General features: G+C 40.5%; 1 protein-coding gene and 1 long non-coding RNA gene across 4 annotated transcripts in view; one reads left to right on the top strand and one right to left on the bottom strand.

Annotated features, from left to right (window-relative positions):
• The window catches only part of LOC140202770 (lysine-specific demethylase 7B-like), an 88670-nt gene that overhangs the window by 34276 nt on the left and 39042 nt on the right, over positions 1–15352 (top strand). Inside the window, exons 5-10 of the mRNA XM_072268094.1 lie at positions 1079–1220; positions 2547–2733; positions 6064–6226; positions 8109–8196; positions 13407–13513; positions 14272–14363. Coding sequence (XP_072124195.1) covers positions 1079–1220; positions 2547–2733; positions 6064–6226; positions 8109–8196; positions 13407–13513; positions 14272–14363 — 779 coding nt within the window. The remainder of the gene's footprint in view (positions 1–1078; positions 1221–2546; positions 2734–6063; positions 6227–8108; positions 8197–13406; positions 13514–14271; positions 14364–15352) is intronic.
• LOC140202773 (uncharacterized) overlaps positions 4–15352 on the bottom strand; it is a 59003-nt gene continuing 43654 nt past the window's right edge. For all 3 annotated transcript variants that reach the window (XR_011887185.1, XR_011887186.1, XR_011887187.1), the window contains 2 exons: positions 10434–10655; positions 4–557 (listed from right to left, as the gene is read on the bottom strand). This is a non-coding gene — a long non-coding RNA (uncharacterized lncRNA). The remainder of the gene's footprint in view (positions 558–10433; positions 10656–15352) is intronic.

The following is a 15352-nucleotide window of genomic DNA, read 5'->3' as shown; positions in this document are numbered from 1 at the left end:
GCAGCGAGCAATAATCCCCCTCCCCCACTGGCAAAAGCAAACAAGCATTGGCACCACCACAGAGCACTCAGCGTGAGCAAAGCAATAGCAAAGACACAGACTTGCAGTTACCCCAAAGACTTCGTGTTTCACCCAGTATTCAACATACCACAGGTTATCTCTCGCTCCTTGATAAGGGAGAAAGAGGTGTCTCCATTTTCCCAGCGAGTGGGGAGACATAACAAACAACTCACTGGTTTATGATGTTAAGAGTCAGTTACATAACTTTTTTTTCGAGCTCTGTGCCTGAAGATCTCAAAGATCCCAGGTCTTTGGGCCCACAGCAGTAGATTTTCCAACTCCCCTGATGACACATGGGTCTCCTGCCGTGATATCGACTCTCGATCCGCCTGTCTTCAGAGCCCCGAGATCTTAGGCTTCCAAATCCAAGCCGGACTCTCAGGCAGAATCCTTGGCGTCGCTAACAATGGCCAGTCCTGAAACCCGAAGAACGGGTCCCATTCCCGCAAAGAACCGAAGTCAGCGTGTAACTCCAGGTCAGGGTCTTCAAAAGAACCCTGAAAGGAAAAAATAAAGATATTAAAGATAGAAATAGAACTGTTTCCGAAGATGCAAGCAAAGGAGTTGCCGTTTAGCGCCATCTTAACTTCACTCCGCCTCCTCCAATGTAATCATCAACCTATCAATTTGCTTTAAATATACTCCATGATGCCTGTGGCAATAAATTCCTCAGATTCACTACCCTCTGGCTAAAGAAATTCTTCATCCCTGTTCAAAAGGAACATCGTTTTATTCTGAGGCTGTGCCTTCTGGTCCTAGACTCTCAACTTTTTCCATTCCACTCTATCTAGGCCTTTCAATATTCATTCTGATACAGGAAACTCCCTTTTCTGTTTTATCCACGTCTTTTGAATACTGAACATGTCTGTCTAATAATCTTCTAAGCTCTTCCAGCGCATCCTCATAACTATAATCTGTTTTACATGATAGGCTTGTTGTTCAACTGTTTCATACCATAGTTAATTCTTGTTTGTGTGACATGACTTCCTGAATATAATTTTTTAAAAATCTTTTCAAGGTGGTGAGAAAGTGATCGATGTGATTGATGTGGCCCGGCAAGCTGATTGTAAGATGAAATTGCAAGACTTTGTAGAATATTTCACTGCTATCCATCGTACCAAAGTATTAAATGTTATTAGCCTGGAATTTTCTGATACAAAGTAAGTACCTTGTATCTCAATATTAGGAAATATGTTGGCATTTACAATGGGAGATGCCTTTATAATGTGTGAACGTGTAGCTGTTAAATGTGCCAATAGATGGTTACCGGAATAGAGAAATGAGCTTCATTTCTGATGAATCAATTTCAGATGCCCCTTGAGGCTTTGGCCCTACTCTGGGCATTTGAATCTAAGGATTCGGTTTGGTTCAAAATGCTGGTGCTGTTGCTTGCTTTTTTGTTTTATGATTTGTTTTTTTTTGCTTTCTCAACTGGCACTGGGGGGGTTGGTCTTATTTTTTCTAATTCGGTTCTTTTGGGTTCCTTGCTTTGCGACTGCCTGTAAAGAAACAAATCTCAAGGTGTATAATTTATACATTCTTTGATAATAGATGCACTTAGAAAGTTGAAATGAATGCAGAATGAATTGTGGATCATAGCACAATGACACAGTAAGATCCCACCAGTCAGAGAAGGATTAATGAATCAGTGTGAGGAATGAAGCCTCTGTTGAGCTTGTTGCCTTGCTGGTACAGGAACAGCTTCTTCTCCTTTGTCATTAGATTTCTGAACAGACAGAGTCCATGGACACTACCTCAATATTTTTGCTCTCTTTTAACACTATTCATTTAATTTTATATAATATAGTGGATTGCAGTTATAGGGGACACATCAGGACCAGTTCATTTTAGCCCATTAAGTGGCTGCCCCAATTATCCAAAGTTTTATGGGAGTAGACAAACTACTGTTCAACTGAGTAACATATTATGTATTTAAATGAAATACAGAACTAATTAGAACTCTCAGTACTACTACAATACTATAAAACTATGTTATTTCCTAGAAGATATCAACAGAGGAATTCATCCAGAGTACAGTGGTGCATTCTTTTGATTGAGTGTAAGTGAACAGATCAGCACTGACACTGAGTGCTGTTGTGGTTGGAGTGTATGTGAGGGTGACTAGCTTACTCTGTTACGGAACCAACAAGCCACAAAGGGTCCTGAGTGTTCCTTTCTCCAGGTATAGAGGCTGGAACCTAACAGTGGGCAGAACATTCAGCTGTCTGTGGTCCGTCAGGCTTCACCGTGGCAGAGACTGGATTCCACAGAAGATCACTGGGCATGTCAGAACCCAAAGAATTATAGCGTAGGGGTTATCTTAATCTACGAAGAAGTTTGCTTTTATTTTGTCAGTTGTTGATGTGAGATGGAAAATTTCTGTTGAATTGCAGGATAAGGCATTGTTTGCTATTAGACTGATGTTAACTTCTGACAGTGAGTGATTTGTTACCCTACTGCTCATTTACTCTCTGGTGTGTATGCAGGATGTCGGATTTGGTGAGGGTTCCCGATATTGTTCAGAAGCTTTCGTGGGTGGAGAATTACTGGCCTGAAGATTCCATCTTTCCTAAGCCCTGCGTTCAGAAATACTGCCTGATGGGAATGGAGGATAGTTATACCGACTTCCACATCGACTTTGGGGGCACCTCTGTGTGGTACCATGTACTGTGGGTAAGAGGCTCTCTAGCTTGGACTATCTGTGAAATAAATAATGTTGCTACACCCAGCATCCCTTCCCTACCATTCCACTGTCTATGTCACCTTGTCCTCATTATCATCTTCCGACCTCACTCATTGTTCTTTCTTCCCCAGCCCTCTCACAGGCTTCGAAGTCACAATACGATTGTCTTCTACCCACCCCCCACTCCCAGCAACATGTATGTAATTCTGTAACATTCTATCTCCTCCATTCCTAGACCATCCTGTCAACCTGCCTTTTGTCTCTTCACCTGATCACCCTCTGTACCCTGATATCAGCAATAGAAATGCCTGTACACAGTGTACCTCTTACAAAATCTTTTATAGCTCTTTATGAGGTACTTCATGCTAGTGTTGGCTCTGCAGGATGTTAAACTGGTGCATGTAAGCTCAATGGGGAGGAAGGTAACCCTATGGAACCTCAGCAATTCAGAGTGTTTCATTTTTTATATACTAAGGTATACATGCATTCTTAAAGCACTTGCTTAACTTGGAAATGTTGAAATTTCTGAAAAAAAAATAGAGAAACCACCATTCAGGCCATGTTCTCTTCTCACTGCTGCCAATAAAAAAAGAGGTACAAGAGCCTTGGGTCCCACACCACCAGGTCAGGAATAGTTATTACCCTTCAATCATCAGGCTCCTGAACCAGTGTGGATAACTTCACTCACCACCACTCCAAACTGATTCCACAACCTATAGACTCACTTTCAAGGACTCTACAACTTGTGTTCTCAGTGTTCTGTATGTATTTATTAATTTATTATTTTGTTTTTACTTTACTTGTATTTGCACAATTTGGTGTCTTTGAACATTGGTTGTTTGTCCCTCTTGATGCACCTTTTGATTGATTCTGTTGTGTCTCTTCGTAGTTACTGTGGATGCTTGCAAGAAAGTGAATCTCAAGGTTGTATGTGGTGACATCAGATGCCTTAAATAATATGGTGACATGTATGTACTTAGATAATCAGTAAATATTACTTTTGAGTGGAGATTTGGAATAGGTTTCCTAACTAGGAGATGGTGTTGGTGTCATTACACTCACTGGAGTCATCAGCTCACTATATATGTTTTACTGGAGAGAAACAGCCCTTGCTTTGGGTGCTCACCTCTATTCATAATAGAGTACTCAACTTTGATAGTCAAAGCTTATGGCCCGAATTGAAGGAACTGCTTTGCTCAAACAAATGAAATCTATGATCATGGGGAGATACCTGATGATTTAAGTAAATCAGTGTTCATCACACTTCCAAAGAAAGAGGGAGCAACAGAACGTGAGTTACATCGTACAGTAAGCCTGATGAGCCACATGGCAAAAATTATTCTCAGAGTAATCATGATGAGAGCAAGACACTGTATAAAACCAGAAATCAGTAAAGAACAATGCGGCTTTGTGGAAAACACTGGAACCAGAAATGCAATTTTCATGCTACGGATGATCTGTGAATGAGCCATCCAGGTACAAAAAGACATCTACCTATGTTTCATTGACTATACAAAAGCTTTTGACACTGTCAGACGGCAAGATCTTCTGGAAATGCTTCAAGATCTTGACATAGATGGGAAAGATATACGTTTCTTAAGAAACTTGTACTGGGACCAGACAGCATCCATCAGAATAGAAGGAGAAGTGAGTGAGTATGTGAATATCATGAGAGGAGTCAGGCAAGGTTGTGTCTTTTCGCCAGACTTATTCAACCTGTATAGTGAAAATATCTTGAAGTATCAAAGACATCAAAGGATTCACAATTGGAGGCCATAATATAAATAACATCAGATATACTGATGACATCGTACTAATAGCTGTCTCAGAAACAAAACTTCAAGAACTACTCACAATAGTGGCAGCAGAAAGTAATCACAGAGGCCTCTCAATCAACACCAAGACAGAAAGGATGGTCATCTCCAGAAAGACAAACATCCCACAATGTGTGATCAAGATCGGAAATACAAACATCAAACAAGTCAACAAATTTAACTACCTTGGCAGCCTAATAACAAGTAATGGCAGGTACGACACAGATATCATATACAGAATAGCAATGGCGAAAGAAGCTTTCCAAAAAATGAAGACCATATTAACAGACAGAAAGATGAGCACGTACACTAAAAACAGAATACTGCAGTGCTACATTTATTCTATCCTGACTTATGGAAGTGAATGCTGGACCATTTCTCCAGCAATGGAAAAGAGACTAGAAGCAGCTGAATTATGGTTCTACAGGAGAATGTTAAAAGTATCATGGACCACACACACATCAAGTGAAGAAGTTCTCAGAAGAGCCCAAGCAGTTCGATCACTCATACCAACAATAAGAGAAAGACAACTCAGATTCCTAGGACACGTCATGTGGAAAGATGAACTAGAAAAACTCATACTCTCTGGAAAGATTGATGAGAGTAAACCTAGAGGAAGATCTCGGCTTATGTACATCAAAAGCATAGCCAGGTGGCTACATATCGAGGAAACGGAAGTCATCCAAAAAACGAAGGATAGATCTATATGGAAAACCATGGTCACCAAAGTCCGCATCGGATATGGTACCTAGACAGACAGACAGCTTTGCTCACCTTTTTTCTTTCACAAGATACTGAATGGTAATGTTAGTACTCCATAGCAGCACACACACAAATTCGTGCTGACTTTGAAAATTTGGAACGTTATAAAAGGTCAACAAATAAAATGCTGGAAAAGTTCAGCAGGTCAGGTAACATCTATAGAGAGGAATAAGCAGTTGATGTTTTGGGCCTAGACCCTTTATAAGGAAGAGGGCAGAAGCCAGAGTAAGAAGGTGGGGAGCAAAAGCTGGCTGATGATCGGTGAGACAAGGGGGAGGGGGGGGAGATTAAATTATAGGAGGAAAAGGTAAAAGGCCGAAGAAGGAGGAATCTTGTAGGGCAAGAGAATGGACCAGAGGAGAGGTGAAGGAGCAGGGGCACTAGAGGGGGGTGATCGGCAGGAGAGGAGCAGAGAAGGGGGTAAGGGGGGAGTCAGAATGGGGAATGGAAAAAGAGGGGAGAGAAATTATTGGAGGTTAGAGAAATCAGTGTTCATGGTGTCAGGTTGGAGGCTACCGGGGTGGAATATGAGGTGTTAGCATGATAAAAGTTGAAGATTTTCCACAAATATTCCAGTTCACATGAGAGAGATTCCAGTTGTAGAGCACTAGCAGCAAGTTGGTGTCAACAATTGTTTGATGGGGTCATTGTAGTGGTGATGGGGTACTACCGTGTGGGACAATTTGAGTAACTCTTCTTATTTAAAGATTTGTATTAAAGCACAAAAAAATCTCTTCCATGCAGGGTGAAAAACACTTCTACTTGATAAGGCCTACCAATGCCAATCTTGCACTTTATGAAAGTTGGAGCAGTTCTGTCAACCAGAGTGAGACTTTCTTTGGAGACCAAGTGGACCGATGTTACAAATGTGTACTGCAACAGGGGCAGACACTTCTCATTCCCACAGGTATGGTGTAAGGATAACACAAGATTTCCATCTGGTCCCATACTTTGTTACATTTGGCAGTACATAGCTTACCTGTTTACATGAGAACAAGAGCAGGCTGTTTAATTTTTTGTGTCTACCATTCAATAAGATCATTGCAGATTTTTAACCCAATTCAACCCAAGATATTTCAGACTTCAAAATTAAAAGAATTTTCTCAAAGATTTAAAGTTTGGCTTTATTTGTCACATGCACATCAAAATGTACAGTGAAATGTGTCATTTGCGTCAACGGCCAACAAGGTGTGCTGGAGGCATATCGCAAGTGTATCGCACTTTGGGCACCAACATAGTGTGCCCACAACTCATTAATCCTAATCTGTACATCTTTGGAATGTGAGAGAAAGCCATAGGAAACTCAACTAGTTACCAGGAGAATATACAAATCTCCTTACAGACAGTGGCGGGAATTGAACCCTGATCTGCTGGCGCTGTAAAGTGATGTGCTAACCACTGCACTATCATGTTACTCCTAAGTTGACATCAGCCTCTGTTTGCTATCTATTTGTAAGAATTTTCCCTAACTTGGCACTGAAAGGTGTGGCTTTGGAGTGAATGGAAGAGTCTACATTCCGATTGGTGAAAAACTGGAAACAGTGGAGTTGCATATAGAGATTTGTATATCAATAATTCAGTTTGAAGTCAATTCTGCTTGTATTTCACCACTGAGCAAGTGGTCTGTTCCAATTTTTTTTTTGGTCTGGCAAATATCCATTTGCAATGCTGAAAATCATTTGCTGTAATTTTACCCCATTATTGCCCCATTCTTCAGGCTATTAGAGTCATAGAATGGTAAGGAGACCGAAGGTGCTTGCTTTATTGCTAGCCACTGAGTGCAAGGGAGATGTTATCTTTTCCTGCAGTCATCCAAGTTTTTCTGCTTTCAAGATTTTCCAAGGCTGTGCCTCTGCTGTGCATTGAAGTGCCTGTTGTGAATGGTCTGGGGCAGGGATCATTGCTGCCTTGTTGACCACGAGTTTAATGCTGGGTTTAAGGTTGTGGTAGTCAAATGTATTCCTTTAACCTAAGGCTTTGCTGACACACTGTACGTGGGGGTGATGTATCTATTTGAGGAAAAGTGACTTGACATTTGGAAAGGGTGTGCTCCCCACTCTTTCCAAAGGATGGTTAGGATCATAGTTTCATATGGCAGAAGTAGAATAGTAATGAATTTCTGAGACAGCTGAATTAATGAAGGATTCTCTATAGCCATTCTTGGCACAATCCCTCTATTACCAATTTGCACACTCCTCTAGGATCCTGATCTCAGCCAACTCAAGTAAATCCTGCATTGATTGTACCCTTCCTTTTCATCTCTGGGACATGCCTTCTCCACACACCACTTCTATAACATGTTAATTTCTGTAAGCGTCTCAGCTGAGTTGTTTGCAAAGTGGCAGATGGATAAAGGTGAAAGATTCTGCTGATGCTGCGGATCTGGAATAACACACAAAATGCAGCAGGTCAAGGTGGCATCTGTGGAGAGGAATAAACAAATGGTGCTTTGGGCTGAGACCCTTTGTTAAGACTATCAGGATAAAGGCAGTGTCCATCACTTGAAGCATTAATACACACTTTACAAGTTTGCCTTGAGTCACAAGAACGCAATAATGGGGAACCACAGGGCATAACTTTTATCTTCCTGATCTGTTGCACTGCTTGCACATTAACTTTATGGTTTGTGTACAAGGATAATAGAGCTCCTCTATACAAATACTTTCCATATGTTTTCAGCAATAAAGTCCACTTTTACTTTTGATAACCCCACCCACTTTGGGCATTATCCTGTGACTCAGCTGGCTTTAGTTTGCTTGCACAGCTCACCCAGATGTCTTGCTTTTAAGGCTGGATCCACGCTGTCCTAACATCCAAGGATTGTATGGCTTTCGGTGGAAACTTTCTGCATAACCTCAACATTGGAACACAACTCAGGTTAGTTGCCACTTTCAATGTCTTGTTCTATTCCAGAGCTGCCTCCTCTCTCCTACGTCCAATGCCATATCAAATCAACTGATTAGAGCCATGGAACACTAAAGCATAGAAACAGGCCCTTTGGCCCATCTACTCCATGCTAACTTATTTTTCTGCCCAATCTCATCAACCTGCACCTGGACCTTGGCCCTCTTTGCTCTTCACATTGTGCATCTATCCATAGAACATTGCATAGGAACTGGTCCTTCAGCCCACACTGTTATCTGGTGCTGCAATTGTACATGAATGGAGGGATATGGACTTGTGTAGGTAAAACAGACTAGTTTAATAGGCTTTTAACTACTAGTTCAATTAGTTTGCCACAGCATCCCTGGCCAAAGGCCCTGTTCTTCTGCTGTACTGTTCTTTGTTCTGTGATAGATCTTTTCATGTTTCAGTAGTTCCATTTTAATATCAGAGAATATAAACAATGTACAGCCTGAAATTCTTGCTGTTCACTGACATCCATGAAAACAGAAGGGCACCTCAAAGAATGAATAATGTTAAAAACATTAGAACCCCAAAGCCCCCCCACTACTTACACCTCTCATGCACAATCATCCCCCCATGTACTACTGCAAAAAGCATTAAAACCCACCAAGCAAGCGATAGCAAAGCCCCCAAGAGAGGCCATGATCTGCAGTACAACAAAAGCTATTCAATCATCTGACAATTTGACCTACCACCGGCTTGTTCTCTCTCTCTCTCTCTCTCTCTCTCCCTAATAAAGGGGCAGAGAGGTGTCACACAGTGAGCAACTCGTTCATTGTGATGTTAAGGACTGCCGCGTTGCTTTTTTTTCCCCCTGAGATCTCCTACTCGAGAATTGGCAGCAAACTTTCCCCACCAGCGAGAGAGCAGTTCGCTGAGTACACAGCCCTCTGACAGCTGATCCGCTGTTCCCGATATTCTGTTTTCTCCTGTGGCGTTTCATTTGGTGACACCAGCGTAGAATCGGCTCATCCACAGGATCACAAAGCCTCAATATCCCGAAGGCGTGCTTGTCTTCTAGGCTGCACCCTTAGGATATTGAAAAACGGCCGGTCGGTCCCAGATGCCATAAAGGAACGCAGTTTGAGTGCAGCTGCAGGTCAAGGGCACTGACAGAACCCCATCTACCTTGAAAAGGGGAAAAAAAAGACATCTAACGGTAGAAATTAAGCTGTTTCCGCAGATGAGCTTGAAGAAGCTGCTCCCTAGTACCATTGTAGCTGTGCGTCCCAGATGAGTTCTTCTTTATCAAAATTGAAACACTGGTGGGGAGTGCTGGATATAGCTGAGTCCATCATAGAAAAAGCCTTTCCACAGTTGAGCACCTCTACAAGGAGCACTGTCGCAAGAAAACAGCATCCATCATCAAGGATCCGTCAGAGAGAAGTACAGGTGCCATTGGTCCATACCGCCAGGTTCAGGAATAGTTATTACCCTTCACCCATCAGGCTCCTGAATGAGCATGGATAACTTCACTCACCTCAGTACTGAACTGAACATAACTTATGGTCTCACTTTCAACGACTGTCAGGATTCTCAGTATTATTTATTTACCTATTATTGATTTTTTTTGTATTTGTGCAGTTTGTCATCCTTTGCACTTTGGTGCTTGTCCGTCTTTGTGTGTAGTATTTCTTTGTTCTACTGTGAATACCTGCAGGAAATCAATTTCAGGGTGACATACATATTTTGATAATAAATTTACTTTGAGTTTGAAGTTTGATGGAAGGTTCTCTGGGTACGTTTCCTATTTACTTTCTGTTTCCAGTCTCATCAGCCTGTTGAAAATTGTCACACACTTTGATCTTCCAGTTATCATATCTCGCCCTCTTTCATGCTGGCACTTTGTACGATGTAGTGCTGTGCTAATCCTTCGCTGCAGCTCAGAGTGCATTTTGTGTGGTCCTATTGTTGGACAGTATACAGGTTCCTCAAGAGTAGTGCTTGCGTCTTTCAATTATTTTCATTTCGGTGTATGTCCTGTTTCCTTGCTGCCAGCGCAGTGGCTCTTCAGACGACAAGTTTGCTGTTGCAAAGTAAAATGCAGTGTGATTTCATGTCAATATTCGCCTTTGTGCTGATTGGAGTTTTATTATTCTATCTATTCTATCTCTCCCCTGTGTTTTATTGCAATTTTGAATTACTTCTCTGAGCACTGGTGTGTAACATCCTTTAATTTATCTGTAGCTCTTAACAGTTCTACTTACCTTATAACTGTTGTGTGAAATTTATCATGTTCTCATTACTTGCGGAGGCACCTTGGTGACCTGCACGTAGTTAAGGATTATTTTCGCTGTGTCGTGGAGTCGAGTTGTTCTGCATTCTCCCTCCCGTGGTTTTCCCCAGGAACTTGTGCTTTCCAAAATCCATCCAAGATTTTGTACAGTTGAATGTGGAACATCATCTGTAGTGTCAATGTCCTGGTGGGGCTGTTTATAAATTTGAGATCTTTGATTATAATCTTGCATGGCATCAGTGCTTTTAAAAAACAGTCAATGTTATTTCCCAATGCAAAATTAATACCAGTTGGTATTATGGTGACAGTTTACAACAGATTTTAAATTATATTACCTGTACTAGGTTAAACTTTAGACCATAAGACATAGGAGCAGAATTAGGCCATTTGGCCCATCAAGACCACTACCCACCCTGCAAAGTGGCTTTTCCAAAAGCTCTGTTCTGGAACACATTAAAGGGCTATTAAAACAAAATCCTCATGCCATCTTAAAAGTTTCTTCCCCAGGCAGGTAACCTGATCAACCATTCTAACTAGCTACCTTCATTTATTACCCCCATCACTGTACTGCACTGTAAACACTTTAAACAAGTTTTTATAATGCTGTTTACATTAAAAATACATACTGGTATTTATGTGTTTATGCACATTTTATAGCATCTCTGTACTTAACCTCTAATTTTATTTTCTATGTTATTTTTTTATATAAGAATAATACCACATCAAATTCCTAATACATGTAAATGCATAAGGCAAGTAAAGTAAATTCTCGATGACCAAGTCTGCTCCACCATTCAATCACAGCTGATCTGTTTTTCCCATCGGCCCCTTCTCCTGCGTAAACATATGCAAGTGAGACCCAAAGGAGAAGCTATATTACTGTCAGCGTCAATTCCCCCTCTAAATTGAAATTGGTGGTTAGCGTTCAAGACGAGTGATATTTTGACAGTAAGGGAATTGAGAGGAATGACAATGGGAGAGGAAGATGCAACCAAGCTAAAACATGAGCCATGGCCTTAGAGAACAGTGGAGCAGCTGTGATGTTTCTGATGTTCATGTTCACCCTCCTGAAGGTGTTAATGGTTTTTCTGAAGCTGTTGTTGCTAAGATTCTGCTAATAATGTGAAAAGCATGTTTTCCCTTTTGGACTGATCAGGTAAATCTAATGTTTTTTTTTATCAATAATGCCATTCCAATGTACTCCATAAAACATGTACTTTTGTTGAACTGTCACTTAGCTATGAATGGTCTGGTCTGTACATTGTTAAGAACAGTTGTGTCTGCTGGATCTGCTGTGCAAATGCCTTGGCATTTTAAATCATAGGCTCTTAATCTTGAACTTGGCTGTCAAACAGTCACCTATTAAATAACAAAAAATGAATAAACAATGTAAATTAATAAACAACTAATAAAAGTTGGAAAAGGGCATTTTTATATAGTAGAAAAGGTGAGGAGAAGAGAGAAAAGGGAATATCTTATGGGGAGACAAAGACTAAGTGGTTGCGGCTTTGGATGAGGGAGAGTAGTTGGACTTGTTAATCATAGCTGATTCAGAGTTGTAAATGGAAGGCAGTGGGAGCAACAGAGGAGAGAAAGAAGTGCTTGAACTGATGTGAAATTTCACAATTGATGGAAATGCCAACAGTTCAGGACAAAGTAAAATCTGTGGAGAGAGAAAGGTTGAACACAGCTGTGACTATCATGAAAACCAGCCTTGCCTTCATTGACACTTCTGCTGCCTCAGGAATGCAGGCAACGTAATCAAGGACCTTTTCCATTCCAGTCATCTCTTCCTCTTCTATTAGGCAGAAGGTACTAAATAAAGCTTGAGAGCACATACCACTGAGCTCAAGGACAACTTCTATCCCGCTTTATAAAACTCTTAAACAATAAAGCTGAAGTCTTGACCTCTCAGTCTCCTATGTCGTGGCCCTTGGCTGTGACTGTCACCACTATACTTTCTGTGTAACTGTAACACTAAATCCATATTCTGTTACTCTTTTCCTTTCATTCTTCCTTGATGTACTTGTGTCTAGAATAATCTGAACGGATGGAATGCAAACTAAAATTTTTCACTGTGACAGTAATAAAACGAATTCTCACTCATCTCCCTTTTTACACTTCTTTTGGTGTGATTACTCCACCTGCATCATTATTTGTGATGTTCATCTCTGTCCTACAGCCTTCCCCTTCTCTGCATGTTATTAAACTGTTCCTAGTTCTGAAAGTTAATCAGTTTGAAATGTTGACTATTTCTGTCTCCAGTATTTTCTGTTGTTTCAGATTTTCAACCTTTGCCTTTTGAGCTTGTACCTTTGTTCTAGCCACCAATCCTCATTCCCACCCCACACATTCCTCCCTGCCCAGCCACGTACAGACACTCCTGACTGTAATTCTTCCTGAAGACTGGTTGTTTTAACACTTGGTTGACGTTGCATGATGAGATGGACACTTCCTGCAATTCTGCAGTGAGGAGCAACTGCTTTTTAAAGTTCAAAACAAATTTATTATTAAAGTACATACATCTCACCATATATAACCTGAGATTCATTTTCTTGTGGGCGTTCAAGTAAATACAAAGAATCACAATTGAGTCAATGAAAAACTACACACAGCAAGATGGACAGTGTGCAAAAGACAACAAACTGCCGATACAAGAGAACAAAACAAAATAAATAATAATCACTAAGAATATGATATGAAAGTCCTTAAAAATCAATATCAATGGATACTTTCAAGATTAATGCATTGATGTCAGTCTATCACGGAACCTTCAAACTCCTCCCAGCATAAATGCACTCGAGCATTCATAGCAGCATTCTGGTTCTGTGGTATTTGAATGGGCTGATGTACAAGCTTGTTCTTCCACTTTATCCACTCCAGAGCGACCTGCAGTGATCTGTACAATAGAATAATATTTCTCACTCTTACTTTTTAATTCTAGGATATATGAGATGGAGAAGCGATTAAAGACTCCGGAGCTTTTCAAGTTTCCGTACTTTGAGGCAATGTGTTGGTATGTGGCAAATAGCCTTCGAGAAACTCTAAAAGGTAGGGGAAGCAAATGGGAATTGAGCGGTTGCATGTTCTGTTTAGTCTGGTGACACAACAACTGATAAGATACTTGTAGTCTGTTCTAATTGTGAAATCACGAGAAGCCTTTATTTCTACTCCACAGTAATAGCATCATTTCCAACAAAGCTGGGTGAATTTTAGATGGGCCAATCAACTGTTAAAAATGATGACAACCAAAATTCTTTCTCGTGTTCCTGTTTGTTCATTATGTTTGATGAATAGGGCAGTGTGGAGGAGTCCATAGAGGTGATGATAGGGCTAATTGCCACTGGTATTCGTATGGAACCTTACCACATTAAATTGTGAAATACTTACATGATAAAGAGCTTGAAGGTTTCGTGGGATCTGAAGTTTTAGAAATAGGGTCAAAGATTCAGTAGTAAAAAGAAATGCTAAACATAAATTCATTGCTTAGGTCACAGCACTGTTGACCCTAATTTTGCTAATTTGGCAAGAATTGGAAAGTCTCAAGAGATATTCACTAAGACAGTACTGTTGATTGAGGGTGGGATTTCTCCAGTTATTGCATTTATAGAACCTGGGTTATCTTTTGTTAGAATAAATAGATTAAACAACCTGAGGGATTTACATTGTAAGGATTTAATCCTTAATATTTGTATAAGCTCTGTAATTTATATTGAATCTTCGCTTCAAATTTTCCTTTGTTTAACCATGATTGACTTCAGTGGACTTTGTGAATTAAAGTTGAATTACAGTTTTGTTTCTTTGCTCAGAAATGAGGGAAGACGGCTGTCAGCCACAAGAGTACCTAGTGCAAGGAGTCAAGTCGCTCATCCCTTCACTTAAATGCTGGATTCAGAAGGAGGTAATAGCTTTTATAAACACATTTTCAATCTTTTGGTTCTTCAGGGATGAGACTTTCAATAGACTGTTTCCATATAAATTCCCATGTAAATTTGCCTTTATGACTCCCATGTAAAGACTTGAGCTTCATCAGGTATTAGAAGGCTGATTGAAATAAAAACTAGTAGGATGAAGCTGGCTGTGAAGTTCCGTGGAGACGTTGTAGTGGTAGGTCTCATCAAACAGAAGGTGTGCCAGTTTAATGCTGTATTTCATAATCAGCTTTATTATCACTATCACTGACCAATTTCCCCCGGGATCAATAAAGTATGACTATGACATAGCGTGAAATTTGTTGTTTTGCGGCAGCCGTAAAGTACGAGATTAAAATTACTATAATCACTATACAGTAAAATTACTATAAGTTAAAATAGTGGAGAAGAAGCTGTTCTTAAAATACTGAGTGTGGGTCTTCAGGCTCCTGTACCATCTCTTTCCTGATGTAGTAATGAGAATAGGGTGGGTCCCCAGTGGTTGGAGCCTTTAATGATGGATATACTTTCTTGAAGGCGTCCTTGATGGAGCGGAGGGTTGTGTCCACGATGGGGCTGGCTGAGTCTATAATCCTCTGCAGCCTCTTGCAATCCTTTGCATTAGAGGCTTCGTACCAGGCTGTGATGCGATGAGTCAGAATGCTTCAAAGAAGGCACCACCAACATAACAGCATTTCCCTGGTTCTGCACTGTGTATTCAAATATGGGATTCTAGTCTGGTCTGAGTTGATCAATAGAATACAGAATGACTAAATGAGAACACTGTGTAGTCTCAAATTTTCCCTCATTAACTGAAAACTATAATTTAATTGAGTTTAATGTATTTAACATAGGATAACTTTTCTCTATCGACCCTTATCAGCAGATCCTTTCAGTTTGGTAGGCATTTAAAAGTGGGTGTCACAGGGATCAGGATTTGGCCCTCAGTTATTACAATTTGCATGAATAATGAGTGCGT

The sequence above is a fragment of the Mobula birostris genome, chromosome 9 (genome assembly GCF_030028105.1).
Source record: "Mobula birostris isolate sMobBir1 chromosome 9, sMobBir1.hap1, whole genome shotgun sequence".
In the NCBI taxonomy this organism is placed as follows: domain Eukaryota; kingdom Metazoa; phylum Chordata; class Chondrichthyes; order Myliobatiformes; family Myliobatidae; genus Mobula; species Mobula birostris.
Note: the sequence above shows the minus strand (reverse complement) of the source record. Positions and strands in the feature narration are given on the sequence as shown.